General features: G+C 66.6%; 3 protein-coding genes across 5 annotated transcripts in view; all 3 read left to right on the forward strand.

The window, feature by feature from the left end:
* Positions 1 to 861: 861 nt before the first annotated feature.
* Positions 862 to 2,627, forward strand: TMEM35B (transmembrane protein 35B). The gene is made up of 3 exons (XM_040586849.1): positions 862 to 983; positions 1,870 to 2,050; positions 2,162 to 2,627. Exons 1-3 carry the CDS (start codon positions 876 to 878, stop codon positions 2,290 to 2,292), a joined length of 420 nt encoding a protein of 139 aa, XP_040442783.1. The 5' UTR covers positions 862 to 875; the 3' UTR covers positions 2,293 to 2,627.
* A 2,098-nt stretch (positions 2,628 to 4,725) lies between these two features.
* On the forward strand, positions 4,726 to 5,724 carry LOC121084499 (platelet-activating factor receptor-like). The gene has a single exon (XM_040586027.1). It carries the CDS (start codon positions 4,726 to 4,728, stop codon positions 5,722 to 5,724), a length of 999 nt encoding a protein of 332 aa, XP_040441961.1.
* Positions 5,725 to 9,542: 3,818 nt separating this feature from the next.
* DLGAP3 (DLG associated protein 3) overlaps positions 9,543 to 22,680 on the forward strand; it is a 28,244-nt gene continuing 15,106 nt past the window's right edge. Inside the window, exon 1 of one of the 3 annotated variants that reach the window (XM_040588438.1) lies at positions 9,543 to 9,592. The gene's annotated coding sequence lies outside the window, so the exon portion shown is untranslated. Of the gene's footprint in view, positions 9,593 to 14,723; positions 15,027 to 22,680 lie in introns of those variants that run through there. The other 2 variants (XM_040588439.1, XM_040588436.1) reach the window with 2 other exon arrangements.

Below are 22,680 nucleotides of genomic sequence, written 5' to 3' on the forward strand. Positions count from 1 at the left end.
GGCAGCGGCGCAGGCCTGGGCAGTGCGGGGAGGGCAGCAGCCGCTGGCAGCAACGCCCGGCTCAGCTGCGTGGCTAACTGGTCTGCTACCTGGCTACCCAGCCCTGCTGCGTGGCTAACCAATCTGCTGCCTGGCTACCCAGCCCTGCTGCGTGGCTAACCAGTCTGCTACCTGGCTACCCAGCCCTGCTGCGTGGCTAACCAGTCTGCTGCCTGGCTACCCGGCCATGCTGCGTGGCTAACCAGTCTGCTACCTGGCTACCCAGCCCTGCTGCGTGGCTAACCAGTCTGCCGCCTGGCTACCCGGCCGTGCTGCGTGGCTAACCAATCTGCCGCCTGGCTACCTGGCCCTGCTGCGTGGCTAACCAATCTGCCGCCTGGCTACCCGGCCGTGCTGCGTGGCTAACCAGTCTGCCGCCTGGCTACCCAGCCCTGCTGCGTGGCTAACCAGTCTGCCGCCTGGCTACCCGGCCGTGCTGCGTGGCTAACCAGTCTGCCGCCTGGCTACCCAGCCCTGCTGCATGGCTAACCAATCTACTGCCTGGCTAACAGCCCGGCTGCCCTGCTGTGCTGCCTGGCTGCCCAGCCCGCTGTGTGGCTAACCCCAGCCGCTGGCAACCTGCCTGTGCCGCTGCCTGCACCCGGTCCCTTTGCGGGTGCTGGCCCAGGGCCCGCTGTGCCCGCACAGTTTTATCCCACCCCCCAGCCCTATTTATTTACTGTCACCCAGCCCAGGTTCGGTGGGAGGGTGGTGCTGGCCGGGGGGATGTGGGCCTCACAGCGCGGGGGGGGTCCGTGCCCCGCGGGGGGGGGGGTCCGTGCCCGGGCCGGAGCCGAGCCCCGTGGCCCCGCCCGCCGCCCCCGCCCGTGCCCGCCATGGCGGCGGCGTTCCGAGCGCTGCGCGTCCTGCTGGGGCTGTTCTTCCTGCTGGCGGGCGCCGGGAAGCTCTCGGCCCTGCTCTCGGCCGACCTGCACCGCTACATGGTGGGTGCGGGGGGGGCTGCGCTGCGCCGGGGGGGGGCTGCGCTGCGCGGGGAGCTGCGCGGTGTCGGGGGGGCTTCGCTGCGCAGGGGGCTGCGCGGTGCCGCGGGGCTGAGCTGCGCCGGGGGGGGCTGCGCGGTGCCGGGGGGGGCTGCGCTGCGCGGGGAGCTGCGCGGTGTCGGGGGGGCTTCGCTGCGCAGGGGGCTGCGCGGTGCCGCGAGGCTGAGCTGCGCCGGGGGGGGGCTGAGCGATGGGGGGGGGGGGGGGGGGGGGCTGCGCGGTTCCGGCGGGGCTGAGCTGCGCCGGGGGGGGCTGTGCGGTGCCGGGGGGGCTGCGCAGTGTGTGGGGGCTGCGCGGTGCGGGGGGCCTGAGCTGCACCGGGGGGGGCTGCGCGGTGCCGGGGGGCTGAGCTGGGGGGAGCACGCAGGGTGGGGTGCTGAGCCACAGCGCTGAGCCCCTGGGGGGGGGAATGGGCAGGCTGGGGTGCAGGAACGATCCCCTGGGGTGCAGGGCTGAGCCCCCTGGGGGGAATAAGCAGGTTGGCGTGCTGGAATGATCCCCTGGGGGTACGGGGCTGAGCCCCCTGGGGGGAGTGAGCAGGTTGAGGTGCTGGGGTACAGGGCTGAGCCCCCTGGATGGGAATGAGCGGGCTGGGGTGTGGGGCTGAGCCCCGGGGGGTTCAAGGCTGAGCCCCTCGGCAGGGGTAATGAGCAGGCTGGGGTGCGGGGCTGCTGGGCTGAGCCCCCCTGGGGGCAATGAGCAGGCTGGGGTGCTGGTGTGCAGGATTGAACCCCTTGGGGCACAGGGCTGAGCACAGCAGACCCTGCCGGAGGGGCTGTGCCCCCCACCCCAGGCTCAGGGCTGCTCTGTCCCCTCCTGCCCTCCGCAGCAGTCGCAGTTCGTGCGGTACGCCGAGGTGTTCCCCCTGAAGGAGCTGGGGTTCGCGCCGGAGCCGGGCTGGTACCTGGAGGTGGTGGGCTGGGTGGAGGCGGTGGCCGGGCTGCTGCTGGCGTTCGGGCCCCAGCTCCTGCAGGAGATCAGCAACTTCATCCTCAGCGTCATCATGATCGGTGAGAGCAAGCGGGAGCCCATCACCCCGTGTGGGGTCCCATCACCCCGTGTGGGGTCCCAGGGGACCCTCGGGCAGGGACCCCTATTCCCCCGTTCTGCTCCTCGCCCAGGTGCCATCTACACACTGCTGGTGCTGCGGGAGCCCCTGGCCATGTGTGCCCCCGCCACCCTCTGCCTCGGTCTCCTCCTGCTGCTCAACATCCGCGGGCACGCGGCCCCCGCCAAGCCCAAGTTCGAGTGACCGGTGCTGGGAAGGACGGATGGCTCGGCTGGTGGGAAGCGATGCCTTTATGATATTTTTGGGGACAGCATCACGTCCTGGGAGGTAACTTGCTGCTGAGGCGGTGTGTCCCCTCCTGCCACTGGTGGGGACCTTGGTGTCGGTTGTCCCTGTGCTGCAGGACCTGGGGCTGGTGCGGTGGCACGGTGGCCGTGGCACCACCGCCGCTCCAGGAGCTCCATCGCTGAACTCGCACAAGGTGTCCAGCTCTTCCCGGCGTTTGGCCATGTCGAGCTGGGGCTGGCTCTGCTCTCCTGGAGGCTCTCATTTTTTGGAATAAAGCTTCTTGTTTTTCATTTTGCCTCCCCTGTTGATTTCTGCCTCCCGCCACGCTGAGGGGATGTCCTGGCCCCCCCTGGAGCAGTGCCCGGAGTCAAGGGCTGGGGACAGGCAGGAGCTGGTGGCAGCTGACACGGAGACAGAGCCAGTGGGGAGAGCCCATGTGGGGCTGGGAGCCCCCCGGCTGGCCAGAGCCACCTAGCAATGTGCCAGGCTGCTTGTACATCTGGGGGGGGGGGCAACGGCAGCAGCGTGACCCCCCCCCCTTCCTCAAAACCTTGTGCCTGGGCAGGCACGTGGGTTTTTTTGGATCTTGCACCCTGTGGGTGCAGGGCCCTCCGCCACCCCAGATGGGCACAGCCAATGTGATCCACTTGGGATGAACCCCAAGATCACATTTGTACCCGGTGCATCTCCCAGTAGGGCGGCTGTGCTGGTGGGGGGGGGGGAGACTGGCCGTCTTGGGATGAGCAGAGGGGGTACAACACCCCCGTACCCCCAGTGGGACCTGAACCACCTTGGGGGTGGCACCTTTGGTGTCCCAAAGGAGCATCCACAATTTGCAGGGCCACGCCAGGCAGTGAGTCAGATGCTCACAGAGCTGGGGGTGGGGGGTGGGGGGGCTGGGGTTGTGCTCCCCCTGATTTGAGCTTTAAGCCAAGAAAAGCACTGAGAGCCGGGAGGAGCAGATTCCTGCTTTGATCCCTTTCAGGGCATCCCCCTTTCCCCCCAGCTGCTGGGTGTGGAAACTTGACCCTCTGCTGCTTTCATCCTGGCGTGGGTGGGAAAAAGGCTCTGGGAAATGGTCCTAGACAGGGCTGGGGGCACGTGGAGGGGGGGGGTGGCAGGTCCCCCCCGTGTACCCCCAGCCCCGTCAGCCGGCGCAGGGGGTCTTACCATGGCTCCAGCGAGGAATCCTCCGTTACATACACACGCAGGTGCTCTGCCCGTTCCAGCTGCTGTCCCGCAGGCACTGACCCCCACAGGGGCTTGGGATGGTGGCGGGGGGTGGGGTGGCTGGGGGGATCAGGCAGCTCCTGCCTCCTCCAGCACTTAAAGCCTTCCCCAGCCTGGCTGGATCAGACAGCGAGGAGCAGCCGGAGGGGACGCAGCCGGTCCAGCCTGACCCAGTGGGGTAAGTAACCAGCTTGGTGTGGGTGAGACGGAGCATCCCCTGGGCCAACAGGGCTGGGGGAAGGGAAGGGGAAGGGGGGGCTCTGAGGGAGCTGGGGGCTCCTTGGGGGTCTGTGCTGGCTCTGCAGAACAACTGGAGCCCACTGGGATGAGCCTTGAGTCCCCCTCATGTCTTCCATGCCTCAGCCTGGTGCTGGGTGCTGCGTGTGCCGAATCCGGCGCTGCCGTGCTGGAAAACACCCGCTGGGTGAGTCAGTGCTGTCAGTGAGGTGTGGGCAGGCAGTGACGGGAGGTGAAATAGATGCAGCCCTGGGACACAGCCATTGCGGCACAGCGTCGTTTTCCATGGCCAGGACTGGCAAACCTGCCTGGTGCAGGGCTGGGGGGCACGGGGGGCTGTGGCCCCATGCTCGTACACCCCATGTCCGTGCCCTCTCCGGTGTGTGCTGAGCCGGCGGTGGGTGATGTCCCCGCGGGTGGGCTCCGTGGGGGGATTTAGGGTGCTGGGAACGGGCCGGGGCTGGGTGGTCCCAGCAAGCACATGGCTGCGTGGGAGGTGTTAATCCTTGCAGCTGCCAGCTGGAGCCGGCACTGGAGCCAGCACTGGAGCCGGCACAGCACCCCCGGGTGCCTCCGGCAGCGGCTCTGCCCCTTGGCCAGGGCACAGCTGCGCCTGCCGCTCGCCGGGGCGCCCTGGCTGGACCGCTGACGGCAGCCGCTGGGATCCCTCGCGTGGGGGGGACATGGCTGGGGTTGGCTGGGACGGGATCCCAGAGCCCCTCGCCTCTTGCCGTTGGAGGCTGAGCCCATCTGGCAGACGGTGGCATCCCCACGGGGTGGCTCTGCCTCTGGTCCCGCCAGCTACGGCAGCTGCCAGCCAGAGAGGTCGCCCCGTCCAGGTCAATGTCCCTTCCATGTCCCCCGAGGGCTGTGTCCAGGGCCATGCCACTGACCGTCCCCCCATCTTTGCAGGAGCCCAGGATGAACGGCTCGGCGTCGGGGCCGCTGCTGGCTGAGCACCCCGGCGAGTGCATGCCCAGCGACCCGCTGCAGTTCGTGCTGGTTCCTGCTGTCTACTGCCTGGTGCTGTGCGTGGGGCTGCCGGGCAACCTGGTGGCCTTGCTGGTCTTCCTGCAGAGCGGCAAGGTGAGGAAGGCCATCCGCATCTACCTCATCAACCTCACGCTGGCCGACATCCTCTTCAACCTCACCCTGCCCCTCTGGATCCCCTACTACCTGGCCGGGGGGGACTGGCTGCTGTCGGAGGCTGCCTGCCGCCTGGCCGGGGCCGCCTACTACCTGGCGACCTACAGTGCCATCACCTTCATGGCGCTCATCAGCTTCAACCGGTACTGCGCGGTGCGGGCGGCACGGCGGGAGCTGCCGCTGACGGGGCGCCGGGGGGCCGCGCTGGCCTGTGCCCTGGCCTGGCTGCTGGGGCTGGGCTGCGCCGTGCCCACCCTGGCCACCCGGCAGACCTTCCCCACCCGCGCCGGGACCACCGCCTGCTTTGAGCAGCATGGCCGGCAGCGGGTGTACGCCTACGCCATGGTGGGCTTCTTCACTGCTGCCTTCCTGGTGGTGCTGGGCACCTATGCCTCCATCGCCCGGGCGCTCTCGGTGCCCACCGCCGCCTCGCCGGGCTTCCACCGGCAGCAGGCGCGCGCCATGGTGCTGGGGATGCTGCTGGTCTTCGTGGTCTGCGTGGCCCCCTACCACCTCACGCTGGCCCCCTGGGTGGGCAGCCAGCCCCCCGTGCCACTCTGCAGGCCCCCTGCCACCCTGGACATGCTGCACACACTGAGCGTGGCCCTGCTCAGCCTCAACAGCTGCCTCGACCCCCTCATCTACTGCTTCTCCATCCGGCGCTTCCGTGCTGACCTGGGACGGACCCTGCGCAAGATTGGCCGGTGCGTCCCGCTCTCCCCGCCGGCCCCCGCCGTGCCCAGTGCCCGCGCGTCCTCCTTTGCCTCCTCGTAGCAGGGTGGGCGCTGGGGTCCTGCCCCCTGTCTGGCCCAGCACCTCAGTCCCGGTGGGATGGGGTACCTGGCATTAGGCTAAGGATGGGGAGCAGCGTGGGAGAAGCTCTGGCTTCATGCACTCCCCCACCTCCATCTCTGCTCTCTGCGGGTCCCCACGTGCTCTCAGGCCCACGGTTTCTGCTCATGCACAGATCCTGCCCTCTGCATTCACAGGCACTGGGGGGGCTCGCACAGTGAGGGGGGGGCTGAGCTGCTGCAGGTGAGGCTGAGCTGTAGTGGGATGCAGTGAGACAGGACAGGGAGGGATGCCCGGGGTTTGCTGTTCCTGCCCGGGGGGGTCTCTGTCCCCTGGAGACACTCGTGATCAAAGACACCCGTGGCATGAGCTGGGCTGCCCGGGGGGGGCTGTTCGGGGCACTGCAGCCAGCCCCATCCTGCAGCATTCCCGAGCCTTGTGCCTGCATCCCTCCTGCTCTCAGCCAGGATTAAAAATGAATGAGCCAAAGGCTTCCCCGGTCTCTTTGCTGGCGGGCGCCTGTGCCGCACACCGAGCAGTGCCAGCACTCCTGTACCCTGGGGCAGAGCCGGGTACAGGGCAGCCCCCAGCCCCCCAGCCCTGCCCCCCCAGCCCCAGCTCAGCCCTGCTCCAGGGCAGCTCCTGCACAGGGGGGCTGCGGGGCCCTGCTCCCCCCTGCCCCATCCCTGCCCTACCCAGGGGTGGGTGGCCATGGTGGGCACAGCACAGCCCCCAGCCCCGTGCCCGCCGCCCACCTTCCCGGCGGGCCCGGCACGCGGTGGGGGCGGCGGAGCTGGCGCAGGGCCGTGGGCGGCTGCGTGGGTGGAAGATGGTGTTTTCCCAGCTCCGACTCGTTCCTGCCGCTGCCACAGCCTCGCTCCCCGGCGCTGCACGGGTGGGAGCAGTGGGTGCTGCGCAGCCACGCTGGCTCTGGGGGACTGTGGTGGGGACTGGGATCCAGCAGCTGCTCCCCCAGCCAAGGGTCTGGCCCCCCAGCACAGGGATGCTCCAAGCACTCTCCAACCCACCAGTCCCTGGGAAGGAAGCATGAGGCATCGGGCAGGAGGAGACGGGCTGCCCGGGGACCACTGGCACAGCCCGGCACTGGGACGGCTGGGTGATGCTCTTCCTGGCGGTGGTGGGTTAGGAAAGGCTGCTCGGCTGCCAGTGGGGAGGCAAAGGTGTGGGGCAAGGCTGGGCCCTGGGGAGACAGGGTCTCCATGTGCCGTGGGAATCATGCACCCCGTCACTCAGGCAGCCCGCTGCACGGGACACATGGCGTGGGCTCGCAGGACGCCAGGCTGCCCGTGGCACCCGGGCACTTTGCTCTGACTCTATGCGGCTGTGCCCATGGGCCAGGCTGGGTGGCGCAGGTCTCCGTGTGCCACAGTGCCGTGTCTTGGCAAAGCCGGGACGTGGCCAAGGCTGGCTCTGCTCCACACCCAGCCCTGGCCCAGCCATCTTTGACCACCCGGTTATTCCCCTTTTGAAGTTTATATTAAATTTTAATCCTTTTATATAACTGCTCAGCGGGGTGGGCAGCCCTCCGCTCCCCCCATGCAGCAGGAGCAGCTGTGCGGGTGGCGATGCGGGGTGCTGCAGGGCCTGGCAAGGGTGGGGGCTGGGGATCCCCTCCCAGGGGCAGCAGGATTTTCGGGGGGGGGGGTTGCTCTCTGCACGCCAGGGGAGGGGGCAGCCCCAGCCCCAGCTCTGGCTCTGGCAGAGTGCCCTGGGTGGGGGACAGTGATGGGGGCCGCGGGGCTGCTGAGCAGAGCGCCCTGAGCTGGGGGTGGCTCTGCAGAGCCGCAGCGATGGCAGCAGGGCCTGGGTCTGACCACACGCTCCCTGCAGCGTGCTGCTCTCCTGGTGCCCTGTGCCACCCCGGGAAACACGTGTGTCCTCCAGCCCTGGCCATCCCCCTGGGTGACTGATGGCATGGCCGTGGCTGGGGACAGCCCTGCCTGGTGGCACAGCCAGCTCGGCTAAGGACCGCAGCTCTGGGACACAAAACGCCTGGACACGCAGCTGCTGACCCCCCCGCAGGTGCTTGCCTGAGCCGTGTCCCCCCACGCATCGGGCACGGGCTCCCACGTGGCGTGGCTGGGGGCTTCAGCGCCGGCATGGTGCCAGGGCTGGGCACGTGCTGCGGTGTGGCTCCCGCCACCGCACGCAGCAAGGCGTTTAACCAGGTTATTGTTCTGCTGCACTTCTAACCTGCTCGTGCCGTAATTATTACTATTATTATTATTACTGTTGGCAAATTACATGGTGTGGTGCAAGGGGCTTGGCGGGCTGGCAGCCCCCGGTCTGCTGGCAGCAGGCTGGGCCCCTGGGGGGCTGTGCCTTGCCCGTGAGTGTCCCAGTACCCTGCAGCTCTCCCAGTATCCCACGGCTGTCCCGGTATCCCATGGCTGTCCCAGTACCCTACCCCATGGCTCTCCCAGTACCCCATGGGTATCCCGGTATCCTGTGGCTGTCCCAGTACCCCATGGCTGTCCCAGTACCCCATGGCTAATCTGGTGCTCTGTGGCTGCACTGGTACCCCACAGCTATCCCGGTGCCCCATGGCTATCCCAGTACCTCATGGCTATCCCTGTGCCCCACGGCTATCCTGGTACCCCACAGCTATCCCAGTGCCCCATGGCTATCCCAGTACCTCATGGCTATCCCTGTGCCCCACGGCTATCCTGGTACCCCACAGCTATCCCAGTACCCCATAGCTATCCCAGTGCCCCATAGCTATTCTGGTACCCCAGAGCTATCCTGGTGCCCCACAGCTATCTCGGTACCCCATATCTATCCCGGTGCCCCACAGCTATCTCGGTACCCCATAGCTATCCCTGTGCCCCACAGCTATCCAGGTACCCCACAGCTATCCCGGTGCCCCACAGCTATCCAGGTACCCCATATCTATCCCGGTGCCCCACAGCTATCCAGGTACCCCATAGCTATACCTGTGCCCCACAGCTATCCAGGTACCCCATATCTATCCCGGTGCCCCACAGCTATCCAGGTACCCCACAGCTATCCCGGTGCCCCACAGCTATCCAGGTACCCCATAGCTATCCCGGTGCCCCACAGCTATCCAGGTACCCCATAGCTATACCTGTGCCCCACAGCTATCCAGGTACCCCATATCTATCCCGGTGCCCCACAGCTATCTCGGTACCCCACAGCTATCCCGGTGCCCCACAGCTATCCAGGTACCCCACAGCTATCCCGGTGCCCCACAGCTATCCCGGCACCCCACAGCTATCCCGGTGCCCCACAGCTATCCCGGTACCCCACAGCTATCCCGGTGCCCCACGGCTGTCCCGGTACCCCTCCCTGGCCGGGCAGGCAGTGTGCCCACGGGCAGGACTGGCTGGCAGGTCCCAGGGTGCCCCCCACCCCGGGGTGCCCCAGGGGATGCCCACGGGCGGGTACCTCCTGTCCCGGTGCCAGCCCACGCCGCGTGCCCCGCCGGCGGCAGGTCCCCGATGCCCCCCTCTCCCCCCCCTCCCCTTCCCCACCCCGGGGGTCCCGGGGTGCCGGGAGGCGGCGGCAGAGCCGCACCGGAGCCATCTTGCGCCGCCGCCGCCCGCTCTGACTCCCGGGGAAAATCCACCGCCGTGTCTTGGCTGCGCCGCGGCGGCGGCTCCGCACCGCTCCGCACCGCTCCGCACCGCTCCGCGCCCAGCCGCGCTGCACTGCGGGGCCGCCGCCACTCGCATGGTGCCGCCGGCCCGGGCCGAGCCGGGAGCAGCCGGGCCGGGGCGGCGGGGCCGGGGGCGGCGGGGCCGGGGCGGCGGGGCCGGGCCGTCGGGGAGCCCCCCGGCAGCGGCCGGAGGATGTAGGCGGCGGGAGCGGGGTAAGAGCGGCGGGGGCGCGGGGGGGGCTGTGTCCCGGCGCTGCCCGGGCCGGTACCGCGGGGCTGCGCGCCCGGGGCTGCTGCTGCCGCGGGGGCATCGCCGGCCGGGCGGGGGTCCCGCTCCCGGGGGATCCGCGGTGCCTTTCGGGGGGGGGGGGGGGGGCGGCTTTCCCCACCGGGGCCGTGCGGGACGGCCCCCCCCCCCCCAGGAGACGGGGCGTGTGGCGCGGGGATCCATCCAGCCCTGCCGGGCGGGTGCTGGGGGGGAGCCGGCAAGATGGCTGGGGGCAGCGCAGTGCTCGGCTCAGCCAGCGCGGCGGGTCGGGACCCCGCGGTGGGTGCGGGAGAAGGGGTGCGGGCCCCCCCCAGCTCCTGGGGCTGTGGGGAGGGGGCTGAAGCCCCCAGCCCCCCCAGCCTGTCTCCCTGGAAGGTGACAGCAGCCATCCTGGTGCTCTCCCGCTGCAGAGGGCTCGGGCCGGGGCCGGCCAGGCCCAGGACCCCTCCCCAGCCTGGTGGTGACCCCCCTGGGAGGGCTGCGGGGCAGGGGGACTGGGTGCTGGGGGTCCCGGATCCGGGGCTGCCGGTGGGTGCTGGGGGCTGGCAGGGAGCACGAGCCGAGCTGTGACTCTCCCCGTGCATCCAGGCTCCATGGCACAGCGCAGCCTTGGCAGCCGAGGGGAGCTTTGCGGGGGTCTCTCTCCTCTCGTCACCTGCCTTCCCCTGGACGGTTGAGTTTTGTTGGAGAAGCCGATCCGATCCCTCCACCCTGTGCCAAACCTGCAGAGCAAGTTGGCGCTGGGACCGCTCTCCATCCCGTCTCTCTCCATCCCGTGACATCCAGCCCTGCACATCACCTCCCTCCCGGGGCTGCCCGCAGCGGGTCCCTGCCTGCCCCCCGCGCTGGCCATGAAGCCCCGAGCAGGCAGGAGGGGACAGAGCCAGGCTGTTGGGTGCTGGCTGCCCCCACCAGAGTCCGAGCTGGGAGCAGGTGGCCTCCCTTGGTGTAAATCAGGGCAGGATCTGGCCACCAGCACAGATTCCCCTTTAGGAAATGGATGTCATTTCCCGTCTATCTCGGTTCCTCGCCCCAGTGCTTCCACTGTCTGCCCGCACGTGTCCACGGCTCCCAGCCCTTGAGGACCCCATCTGCTGGGGGATGGAGAAGGGGGACAGCCACCAGGAGATGGGCACGGCCACGCTCAGGAGGCTGGAAGGCATGTCAGCCCTTTCAAAGCGCTATTCAAGTGCAGGCCAGGCCGAGAGGGAAAAAAATCACCATCAAAGTGACTGTGGAGCATCTGAGCTGGAGGGGCCCTTGGCTCTGGGGGCAGCAAGAGCACTGGCACAAGGCGGTGCGGGCATGAGCCACCTCCGGGGCCACCTTGGGGGTTGTTACCCCACCAAGCCTGGGCACCGGGACTGGCTCCAGGCATCCCTGCTGTGGGGAGTGGGTGACACAACCATGGTGTCCCCACGGGCAAGCAGGCTCCAAGCCCCTGGTGCCCAAATCTCCCTCCTGAGTGCCAGGGCTTGTGCTGTGGTGTGGGCTGGAGGAGCAGCCCCCAGCCCTCCTGCCAGCCTGGGCAAGGCACGGGGAGGGAGTGCAGGGTGGTGGGGAGCGCAGGCTGGGTGTCCCTGGGGGGGCTTCCTTCAACCTCCCCATCACCAGCTCAGAGGCAGCGTCGTGCCGGGACCTGCGGGACACAGGGCCTGGGCAGGAGCCCCGAGGCTGGTGGCTGCGCTGGTGTGAGTCTCCACAGGTCTGCCCACCCATGCAGGCAGGATCAGGCCCCGAGCTGGGGTCTCATGCCCAGGTGCTGCTGCTGCGGCTGGGGCTGGAGCTCCAGATCCAGGTTTTGCAGACACTCGTGTCTCTCTGACAAGCTGATCCAAAACCCTGGATCCCACCCAGCTAGAAATTTGGATCTGGAGCCAAAGGTGACTCTTGGCCCTTATTGCCATCACGGGCGAAGCTAAAATCTGGATCTGAGCGGCGACGCGAGGAGCCTGGATCCAGCTCAGGAGCTGAATGTGTGGCTTGCGTTCCTTCTGCCCACCAAATTGGATTTCCTGAAATAGCCTGTTGAAGACCAGAGCACGGCAGGGACTGAACGACAGGTCACCAGGGGTGTGGAAGCCCCACCAAGATCCTGGCTGCTTGCTTCAAGACGTTGGCAGCCGGCAATAATAGTAATATACGGTGCCATTGCCGGGAGAGTGCAGCGCTGGAGAGCTAAGAATAGCAGGCGAGACGTGCCGGCAGCTGGGGGACTCGCCGGGAGGGCCGGGGTGCACGGGTGGCTGTGTCCTGGCAGACATCCCGGTCATGGGGCGGATGGAGGTGGCAGCCTGTATCCCTCACATCAGGGAGGGCATCCCCGCGGTGCAGGTGGCATGGGGCATGGCCAATGCCAGTGGAGGACAAGGGGAGGGGGACGTGCCAGCCCTGCGTAGCGCCCTTCAGCGTGGCCTCGGGGCTCCGGCACCCCTGGGTGTACAGCCTGGGCTGCCAAAGTGGCCGTGGGATGGTGGCCCTCTTGATGGCCCTGGGATGCCCAGTTCCCTTATGAGCAGCAGCATGGGGAGGCCACCCCAGGAGACAAGGAGGAGGCCAGGCTCTGAGCTCAGCACCCCTCACTCACCTCCCCCAGCCTGGGCAGGATCGAGCCCCTTCTGCTGTCCCTGCCCTGCCCGGCGGTTCATCCCAGGGCCGTACGGCGCTGGCCGTGGGGGGACACAGAGGGCATGGCTGCCATGGGCACGCGAGCCAAGCCGCGGGGGGCCCGGGCTGCTCTCTGCCAGACGTGGCGGCGGCACGTGGCAGCAGAGCAAGTGCCTGTCAGATTAAGGAGAATTAATTTGTACTTTCCCTGTTTCCACGGGGCTGGGGGTGCTGCGGGCAGCTGGTGTCCCCCTCCTGCAGCAGCTGTGCTCCTGCAGCTCCCATGGCAGCACCTCTACAACCTGCCCTCAATCCTAATTAGATTTCCCACATTGCCCCCCCCCAGCTCACTCCTCCCCAAATGCTGGAGTGGGAAGGAGCCATGACATGGTTTCTGATCAGCTTCTGAATTCAGATTTCTCTTGGCTGTCGGTGGAGGAGGCTTCTCACAGCCTTTGTCTGGTGCTGCCGGAGCAGGGTGCTGCTCTGCGCTTCCCCTCGATGCCGTGGCGGCAGGTGATGCCGGTGCCCTGGGGAGACCCTACAGAAACACGGCGCTGGGGGTGAACTCACCAGCACCCACGGACCCCGCCGTGCACGGCTGAGTGGGAGCCCGGGCAGGCGGCATCCGTGCTGCAGCCCCGCTCCGTTGGGTGCTGGGGCTGCCGCGCTGGTGGTGCCATGCTGGCTGCTCCTGGCAAGCACCGAGCGCTGCTGCTGCTGTTTTCCTGGGGCTTGTTCTGCCTTGCTCCTGGGGGACCGGGCGGCTGGTGCGGGAGCTGGGCACCGTGCCCGTCCCGGTGCGGCTCCACTGCGGCCGGTGTATTGCTGGGTTTGGCTCCTTCCCCGGCACCCAGGCCTTGTCGGCAGCGAGTTGTGGCTCTGAGTGAAGCCAGGGGATGCAAACACTTCCCAGCGCTGCCAAGCCCCAATTAATAGCCTGTGAATCATGATGCCGTTGGAAGAACAGATGTTTGCGGCGTGGTTGCCAGCACTCGGTGTTTCACTGAGGGTCTGTTTGGCCTTAAACTGGCAGCTTCGGAGGACAGGCGGTGGCAGGAGCCTCGCTGCCTGCCTGGTCCTCTCCCCTCAGCAGGGCTGGGAGCCGTTTGGGCTGGAAATTAGCTGAAGTTTTTGGTGGGCAGAGCGGAGCGGGAGAACAGCCTGTCCGTGGGCGTGTGGGGGTGCCGCTTTGGAGCGAGGACTGCGAAAGCTGAAGGTACTGAATCCCGACGTGATGCCCGGTGGGGGACCTGCTGGTGTCCTATCCCCAGTGCTGTGGCCTTGGCCCAAGGCACCCCCTCCCCATCTCCCCCAGGGGTGGAGGAGCTGTGGTCGCACTGGGGGCTCTGGGCCCAGTGGTTTGGAGATGGTGAGCTGGTTGTTAGTGGGGAGATGCTGCATGTCTTGATGTGGCTGTTCCTGCCGTGGTGGTGCAGCTCGGCTGGGTCGGTGTGCCCAGCTGGTGGGTCGGGGCGAGACCCCGTGGAGGTGGATGCGCCCTGGGTGCCTTTGGTGCACCTGAGCTGAGGGTGTCTCAGTGTTTCATGTCAGGGCATGTGTCTCTCTGGGCTCCCCCATGTCCTCTGGGTGGGGGCAGCTGGGGACATCCCCATGGTGGAGGAGCTGCAGTGGGTGCTGGTGGGTGTTGGGGGTGCGGGCACGCAGGGAGCTGGCAGAGTGAGGGCTGCATGCAGGTCCTGTGGGGTGCAGAGGTGCATGGGGATCTGTGGGGTGGGAGCAGCGGGGTGCACGTGGCTGTGGGGCTGTCCAGATGCACAGGGATGCAGCAGTGGTATGGGGTGGCTGTGTGTCCATCCTGGCATGTGGGGCTGCGTGTCCATGTATCCATCCCAGTGTGCGGGGCTGCGTGTCCATCCTGGCATGTGGGGCTGTGTGTCTGTCCCAGCTTGCAGGGCTGCGTGTCCATCCTGGTGTGTGGGGCTGCGTGTTCCTCTGGGTGTGTGGGGTTGCGTGTCCATCCTGGTGTGTGGGGCTGCGTGTTCCTCTGGGTGTGTGGGGCTGTGTGTCTGTCCTGGTGTGTAGGGCTGTGTGTCCATCCTGGCATGTGGGGCTGTGTGTCCCTCTGGGCGCGTGGGGCTGTGTGTCTCTCTGGGTGTGTGGGGCCGTGTGTCCGTCACGGCGTGTGGGGCTGCATTTCTGTATTGGCATGCAGGGATGTGTGTCCCTCTGGACGCGTGGGGCTGTGTGTCCGTCCTGGCATGTGGGGCTTTGTGTCTGTCCCGGCATGCAGGGCTGTGTGTCCATCCTGGCATGCATGGCTGCATGTCTGTCCCAACATGCAGGGCTGTGCGTCCATCCCGGCGTGCGTGGCTGCGTGTCCGTCCATCCCTGTGCGTGGCGATGCAGCAGGGCGGTGCGTACGGGGTGCTGCGTGGGCGTGCGGGCGCTGCTGGCGTGGGCAGCCCCTTCCCGGGGGTGCGTGGCGGTGCGCGGGGGTGGCCGGAGCGCGCCGGGGAGCGTGCGTGGGTGTGTCCCCAACGTGCGGGGGCGACGGCTCCGCCACCGCCTTGCGCTTGCTGGAAGGTGCCGGTGTCGGAGCGTGGCCACCGCCGCGCCGCCGTGGGTGGCCGTGACCCCGGGGACACCTCCTGCTGGGCTGGTGGCCGCTCGCTGCACGGCCTGGCCGCGGCATGGGCAGCCCACAGGGACTGTGGAGGAAGAGAGCGAATCCAGCCGCCGTGCCGCTTCCATCCTTCGGCTCCTGCCGAGCCCAGGCGGGCAACTTCATGGCTTAGCAGCGGTGGCAGGGTGAGTGGGGCGGTGGGCGCAGGAGAAGGGGCTGCTGGGCGGGAGGGGAGTGGGTCTGGCTCTGTGCAGGGGGGTCCATGCCTTGTAGACCCCCTCTCCCGGGGCAGCCCTGCTTTGTTCACAGAGGTGCAGCCCGGTGCCCCCAGCCCCCAGCCCGGGCAGAGCGGGAGCCCCCCCCCCCCCCCGCCGGTAGCCTGCAGCCCCTCGGAGCCTTTCCCAACCCTTTCCTGGCCGAATCCTCCTCCCTGGCAGCCACCCCCCCCCCGTCTCGGTGTGCAGCGTATGGCTCCCAGCCAGCCCTCGCCCAGACAAGCCCCGGCACAGCCTTGAAGCTTGCCCGGCCGGGATGGGGAGTTCCCAGCCCAGAGGTCTCTCCTGCCTTTCCCTGCAGCCCTGCGCTGGGCTGGGGGCCGTGTCTGCTGGGGTGGGGGGCTGTGCGTGTTGTGCGGGGTGTGCCGGGACTGGGGGCCAGGGGCTGTGCACACTGGGGCTGGGGGCTGTGTGCGCTGGGGCTGTGCATGCTGTGGGTGGCAGCCTGGGCTGTGCCTGAGCTTGGGGACTTGGGGACGTGGTGCGCTCAGCCCTGGGGACACGGTGGTCTCAGCGCGGGTATTTGCTCAGGATGAGGGGGGGTGAGACCCCCTTGCCCCAGGCCCAGCGCTCCCCGAGCTGTGCAGCACTGGGGTCTGTGGCTGGCTGCGGGGCGAGGGGGGAGCGGGCCATGTAGGGGGGAGGCTTTGCTGCGTGCTCAGAGCTGGGGGGACATGCTGGCCTCCCCCGAGCCCCCCCCGGGGTGGGTGTTGATTTGCCTGCCCGTGGCTTTCCAGGGAGCTGAGTCCCAGGATGGCCAGACCAAGCGTGTCCTGGAGTGGGGCAGGGTCCCCTCTGTGGTGTCTGTGTGTTGGCCCGTGGATGGAGCCGGGGACCCCCGGGTCTGCCTGCCTGCCAGATGGCTCTGCTGCCGGGGAGTGGCACAGCTGGTGCCAACATCTGTGCTGTGAGCCCTGCCTGTCTTTGGTTCGCTCCTTGGCATGATCACGCTGGCAGTTTGGTCCCCCCGTACCTCTCCCTGGTTTTCCCCCACCACCTTGCCTCTCCATGAGACAAACCTGTACTCTCTGGTGGGTTTTATTAGAGGGGAAACTGAGGCAGGAGGGAGGGAAGTAGCAGAGCCCTCCTCCGATCCCCATCATCCTCAGGCTCAATCCCACGCCTCACCCTGGGTTGTTTTTTCCTGCTGAGAGATGCCAAGAGCTGGGGGGAAGCAAGGCTGTCCCGGAACACAGCTCCTGGCCATGTCTGCCCTGGGCGCTGGAGCCGCCCAGCTCCTCCTGCTGCTGCCTGGTGTGGCCCTGGCCTGGGGCTGCAAGAGGGGCTGGCGGCAGGGCTGCAGGGTGGCTGCCTGTGGTGGCAGTGGTGGCTGTGGTGCCCATAGTGGCTGTGGCAGTGGTGGCCGTAGTGGTCATGGTGGCTGTGGTGGCCATGATGGCTATGGCAGTGGTGGCCATGGTGGCCGTGGTGGTGGCAGTGGTGGCCATGGTGGCTGTGGCAGTGGTGGTCGTGGTGGCCGTGGTGGTGGCTGTGGTGGCCATGGTGGCTGTGGCAGTTGTGGGCATGGTGGCCATGGCTGTGGCAGTGGTGGCCATGGTGGCCGTGGTGGCAGTGGTGGCCATGGTGGCCATGGTGGTGGCCGTGGAGGCCGGGCGCTGTCCGCGGTGCTGATCGCCCCACGCTGCGTGGCCAGCCGGGACCCGGCAGCGCGTCCCCCCCAGCTCCCCTGGGGATGCCAATGGGTGCGCTGGGGCTCGGGGTCCCCCCCTCCCCGGGGACATCCCGGCCCGACGCTGGCCTTTGATGTGCAGCAGCTCCAGACAGGGCTGGCAGGACGGGCAGCCACCCCCCGGCCGTGCCCGCCACCCCCCGCCCTGCCTGCCAGGCTGGGCACGGCTCATGGTCCCGCTGCACAGGTCGGACGGGGACAGGGCACCGCCAGCCGGGCCGGCGAGTGGGGCAGGGCAGAGCAGGGCACCTGGGGACATGGGCCACCAAGGCTCCGTCACGCCCTGCCAGATTTGGGGCAGGCAGAGGAGGTGCTGCCGGCTCTGCTCGCAGCACCCAGGTGGGCGCAGGGTGGTCCATGTGGCGTGCCCGGGCCAGCACCGCTGCCTGGGGACACTGTGCCCACCTCCCCCGCCCGAGCCGTGGCCCCCACCACAGCACCGGTGTCAGCGCTCCCAGAACAAAATGTCAAACCATGCAAATGAGACTGCGGGAGCGGCTGATTGAAGGGCCCTGCCCCGCCTCAGAGTTGCAATCAAATATGCAAATGGCTCCCGAGGAGGCTAGTGAAGGCTATTAATAGCGGGGGATGAGGCTGTGAGAAAGCACGGTGTGCCTTGAGAGGATGAGGCTGGGGGCTGAGCTGGTTCTGCTTGTCTCTCTGCCTGGCATGTGCCACCTGGGCAGGCACCCACCCCTCTGCCGATGCCCCGCACGGGATGTCGGGTGGTCCCTGTGGGGACCCCACGGGCACCAGGTATCGCTTTATGGTTTTGGCCACCATGACCCTTGGCGGGGCAGGTGCTGCCGGTGTGCCCGCGCTCCTGCCCGCGCTCCTGCCCGCGCTCCTGCCCACGCTCCTGCCTGGCATCCTGCGCCGCCGCGGTGTGTCTCTGTGCCGAACCACTGGGAAACCCCGCGGGAAAATTGCATTCGCTGAAAACGCCAGGCTGAGATTTCCCCCTTGGGGAGTCTAACCTCAAACAAGGAGGAATTAGGTACCCGGGGGACCTGGGCACCGCTGGGGGGGTGACAGTGGCTCAGTCTGGCGGGGGGAGCTCCGCCTGAAGCAGGCGTCACAGTTGCGGTGGAGGGAGGGAGGAGGGGGCTGGGGAGGGCTCCTCCTGGCCCCCATCCTTCACCCTGCGCTTTCATCTCCTATTCTCTCTCTTGGTTTCCTTCCTTTGCCATCAAGGCGGAGACGTCCCTCTCCTGCCAGCTCCAGGGTGAGCACAATGAGGCAGGTTCCCACCGTGCTGTCCCCAGTGTCCCCAGCTGGTGCAGGGGTCTCTGTGTGTTTGAGCCCCCGCTGCAGCCCCTCCACCCCATCTCATGGGTCTCAGGAGCTGGGAACCACCTGACCTTTTTAGAAAACTGTGGAAGTAAGGCTGGAGACAACAGTAACTAATTACTTAAAATCTGAAACTGGAATAATTAGCCCAATTAACAGTCTCAGGTGACGTCTTATTCCATCTGATAACGGCCTGAGGAAGAGGGAAATTAATTAACCCATCAGCCTGACATTTGTAGGTCACCACCGGCTCCTCCTGCCTGTCCGGGCTGGAGCAGGGATGGTTTGGGGGTGCCCATCCCTCTTGGTGCAAGAGGTCTGCGTCTTTTGGGGGTCTTGGTGCAGGGAAGGGGGTTGCAGGTGAGCCCTGATGCCAGCCAGAGGAGATGGGTTGGGGACTGGCAGGTGTGGGGAGAGGGTGCCCTGCTCCGAGGCTGGGGTGATGAGCACCGGGATGGGGCTCGGCATCCCCCGGGAACGCTACCAGCGCAGGTTTGTTAGTAGAGATGGCAGCTGTAGGCCTTTAAGGTTGCTGTGGAAACGGTGGTGTTCGTGACCGGGAGGAGCCTCCTGCTTTCCAGGCAGGGCCCCCCCATCACTGTGGGATGGGGACCCCCACCCCAGACACCTCGGACCACACAGACTCCCACGTCTGGGGAGAGACACGGCGAGGGCATGGCTGTGCATGCGCAGGCGTTGGGTGTGCAGCTCCCTGCAGGCCAGGCCCCCTCCCTGCCTGCATGGACCCCCCCCAGCCCCAACTCATCCTTGGCATGGCCGGTGGTGCCAGGCAGGGCTGCACACGCATGCACACGCATGCACACGCATGCATCCCTGCACGGTGCGGGCTGCCAGCGTGCGCACCTCCCTGAGCAGCACAGCTGTGCCCCTCCACCCCCTGGGGACCCCGTCCTCACACCTCTGCCGGCACGCGGCCGTGCACGCTGCCAGCACTGGAGCGTGCACATGTGCCTGCCTGCGCCCCAGCCTGGCACCGGGGCCGCGGTACCGTGCTGCCTGCCCTCCCTGGCGTGGCACGGGGTGCAGAACGTGCCCAGGCAGAGCCCCCGGCTGCAGCCCCGCGGGCAGCTCGGTGAGGCCTCGGTGCTGCTCTCAGCTCTTGGAGTTTTAATGAGGTAAATTGTATAAAAGGCTCAGTTTGCCCTAAATGCCCATCCCTGCGTGAAGCTGCTGCAGCACAGCCCTGACCCACCTTGGGAGCTGGGCAGGGGGCTTGGGGCTGGGCATATGCTCCCGGCCTGTGCACGTGGCAGTGCTAGGAGGAGGAGGATGATGAAGGCGTTTTAGCACATTTGCAATCATTTCCCTCCTCCCCCCCAGGTTTACAGCTTACCTCAGCGGCTTATCAGCCTCCAATCTCATTAAATCAGGCAAATTGTAACATCTGATATTTTATGGAGATTAAGGTGTGCGCCCAGACTCTATAATTATCAGCAAAGATGTATTTACAATACCTTGTTGCTAGTAAACAAAAAATAACTTCAGATCAAAGTGCTTTAACAGAGAAATAAATCTGCCCACAGAGCCCCGCTGTGGCGCACAGCATGGAGACGTCGGCGCTGCCCGCGGCGGGTGGGCATTGCTGTGGGATGCGTGGGGGGTGGTTCGGGGATGTCCCCGGTCCCACGTGGCTGCTGCGGGTCCTGTGTGCTGGGGCCATCCCCAGGCTGTGCTTGGGTCTCCCTTGCTGGCATCTCCCATGGGTGCCCGGTGGCTCTCACCTCTCCGACCACAGGTCCGCCAGGGGTTTCCACCCCGGAGACCTCCCCGTGCCCCTGCTGACACAGGGCTGGGATTTATTGGCACAAGCATGTCAGCAGCGGTGGTAGTGCCTTGCCCCTCAATTTTTCACCACGGTGGGAGCGCTGCGGATTACCGATGCGATGATGCTGGTTTATTGCTGCCTGAAGTGGATTTATCCGCGTGGCGGGGCCCAGGCTCAGCGCCGGTGTAAATCACCGCAGCGTGGCCGGCACGAGCCCCAGCACCATGGCTGCCTCCTCCCACTGGGCCAAGGCATTCCAGCCCCCCCAGGGTTTTTTGTGGCTGGGACCCCCGCGGGGCCATATGCTGCACCCCTGGGCTTGGCTGCCCAGCAGCAGGCATGGCGGTCCCTTCTCCGTCTCACTCTCCTGCCCGTTGAAATGAGAATAAAATGGTGATAATGCTGCAGATGTCCTCTGGAAAGGGCTCTGAGGCAGATGAAAAGCCCTACTTAAGAGTGAGGCCATTATTATTAATAACTCAGAGCAAGGCTGTAAATTCAGCCGACACAGCTATTACGGGAAATGAACCTGCTCCTGTGCTGGATCCAAGGCTGCCCGGGTGTGGGATGGGGATGAGGACAGGGATGGGGACAGGAGAGTGGGGCTGGATGGCCGTGTGGCTGCTGGCTGCGTGGTGTCCATAGCCACTGGGGCAGCGTGGCTGGAGGGGGCAAAACATCTTGTTAGATCCCAGCACTCTCTGGGCTTGCGCAGACTATCTGTGGGCTTTTCTGGGATGGTCGGAGGTGTGAGGGAGAGGGTGAGGAGCATGGGTCTCCCCCCCAGCAGGAAAGGAGTTGGCTGAGCTTTGCAACAAGGCTGAGACCTGGCTGAAGCTCAGGACAGTGGTGACGCAGGAGCGTGGCTGGTGCCGGTGCCGGGGCTGGGTGTGTGGAGAGGGGCCGTGGTGCCGTAGCTGGCACAGGGCTAGGGCAGGACCCGCTGTGACCATCCTAGTGCAGGCTGACTGTGCCCATTTGGGGAGTGTCCCTGGCGGTATTACACCTTGGCAATGGTTATATTAAATAAAAATAACCCGGTGCCATTCATTGCCCGGTGCCTGCAGCCAGGTCAGCAAAAGACAGAGAGCTGCCGCGGCTTTGGCTCTGTCGAGATAACTTCATCTCTGGCACCGCCGCCCCACCAGTGGGGCAGCCCTGGGGCTGACGGCGTGTGTGTACCCAGGATGGCAGAGCTGGGTGGGGGTCGGGCAGGGGGTCCTGTGGGGGCACATGGGGTCACGGGGTGCTGTGGCCATGGCCACGGGCTGGTGGTGCTGCCTGTGCCCAGCTCGGGAGCTTCTGCGGGGGAACAAGCTTTGATATAAATATCTTTTTGCTCAGCACACGACCTACTTTCCAGACAATGCCATTAGCCTCCCGACTCCCTCATTCATCTTCTGCCATCCTCCCCCAGCCCGCCCCGTGGCAGCGCCCGCACCAGCGCTGCGTGCCGGGCCATGGTGTGGTGAGGCAGGATGGGCACGTAGCTCGGTGGCACTATGGGGACCCCCGTGCTGGGGCTTGGGGCCAGCTGGCAGCCCCATCCCCACGGCTGGTGGGGGGCTCTTGCTGCGTGGTCCCTGCCCCTGCTCTGGCCTTGGAGGGGGTGGCTAGGTCCCCTTCGGGGTTTCTGCACCCTGTCCCGGAGGGTACTCAGTTCCTGCATCCCTTCCTGCTGTCTCCATCCCCGTTCCCTGGCGCAGTCCATGCCCTGTCTGGCAAACAGCCTCATCCAGGGGCATCCTCATCCAGGCACAGCCCTGCTGCAGCATGTAGGGGCCAGGGCCTCTCCTGAGCCCCCAGGAGCATCCCTGATGCTGGGGCCACACATGTGGTTCATCCAGGGATGATCCTGCAGGAGCTCCCATGTGGTGGCAGAGGCTGTTGCACACTTGGCAGCCGTTGAGCGGCTGGTGGGATTAGGGGCAGGTTGGGCAGAGGGTGCCCTGTGCCACTGGCATGGGGCTGCCTGGTCCCCCCCAGCCCCTGGTGCCAGCCCTGGCATGGGTTTTCCCCTGAGAGCTGGAAGCACCACCCCAGGAGGCAGGGCAGCCCCTGAGCCCACCGCCTGCACACCTCCACGTGCTCCTGGGCTGAGCCCCCGCGCCTCCCTTGCAGCTAAAATTAAATATTCAATTTGTATTGCTGGTAAATCCTGTAAATCTCTTCTCTCTCTAAGCTCTTGTAGCAGGAATATCGGTGGTGTAATCTCCACGGGGGCCCATCCCGCTGCCCTTCACAGCTCCCCAGCTCAGACCACGCTCCCCTTTTCCCGCATCTCCCTGTGAGATGCTTTGGAGGCTGGTGGCAGAGTGGGACCCTGGTGCTCATGGTGAGCACCCTGCGGCAGAGCACCCCATGGCACCCACCCTGCCTGTGCTGCCTGCTGCAGGGCTGAGGATGCGCGCTGTCCCCACACTGTGCATGATGGGTATGCCAGTGCCTGGGTGACCAGTGTGGTCCTGCCACCATGCCCCCCATGCCTGCCATGCTCCCAGTTTGCCAGCTATATCCCTCCCTTTGCTCTGTCCCTGCACCGGGCCCGCGCTAAGAGCATTGTGCAGAATTATGTATTTAAATATTTAGGTTTTCATCAGCTTTGCAAATTAAGCCCATCCATTAAAGTGGCAGTTCGGGTCCTCCGCTGGTGAGCTGGGCTGCGCTGTGCCTCAGGCTCGCTGTGCCCATCCCTGGCCTCGAGGAGCCCCACGTGTGGGATGCAGCCTGGGAATGGTACATGGTGGCCTGGAGCATCCCTGCCACCTCTGCTTCATCGCCATTCCCAGGTCCGGCTT

Source organism: Falco naumanni, chromosome 3 (genome assembly GCF_017639655.2).
Source record: "Falco naumanni isolate bFalNau1 chromosome 3, bFalNau1.pat, whole genome shotgun sequence".
Lineage (NCBI taxonomy): Eukaryota > Metazoa > Chordata > Aves > Falconiformes > Falconidae > Falco > Falco naumanni.

Bases quoted from the DNA above. Each gene is read 5' to 3' on its own strand.
- TMEM35B (XM_040586849.1), top strand. From the start codon at position 876: ATGGCGGCGGCGTTCCGAGCGCTGCGCGTCCTGCTGGGGCTGTTCTTC. The intron at 984-1,869 runs GTGGGTGCGGGG...TGCCCTCCGCAG, and splicing joins CCGACCTGCACCGCTACATG to CAGTCGCAGTTCGTGCGGTA. The intron at 2,051-2,161 runs GTGAGAGCAAGC...CTCCTCGCCCAG, and splicing joins CCTCAGCGTCATCATGATCG to GTGCCATCTACACACTGCTG.
- LOC121084499 (XM_040586027.1), top strand. From the start codon at position 4,726: ATGAACGGCTCGGCGTCGGGGCCGCTGCTGGCTGAGCACCCCGGCGAG.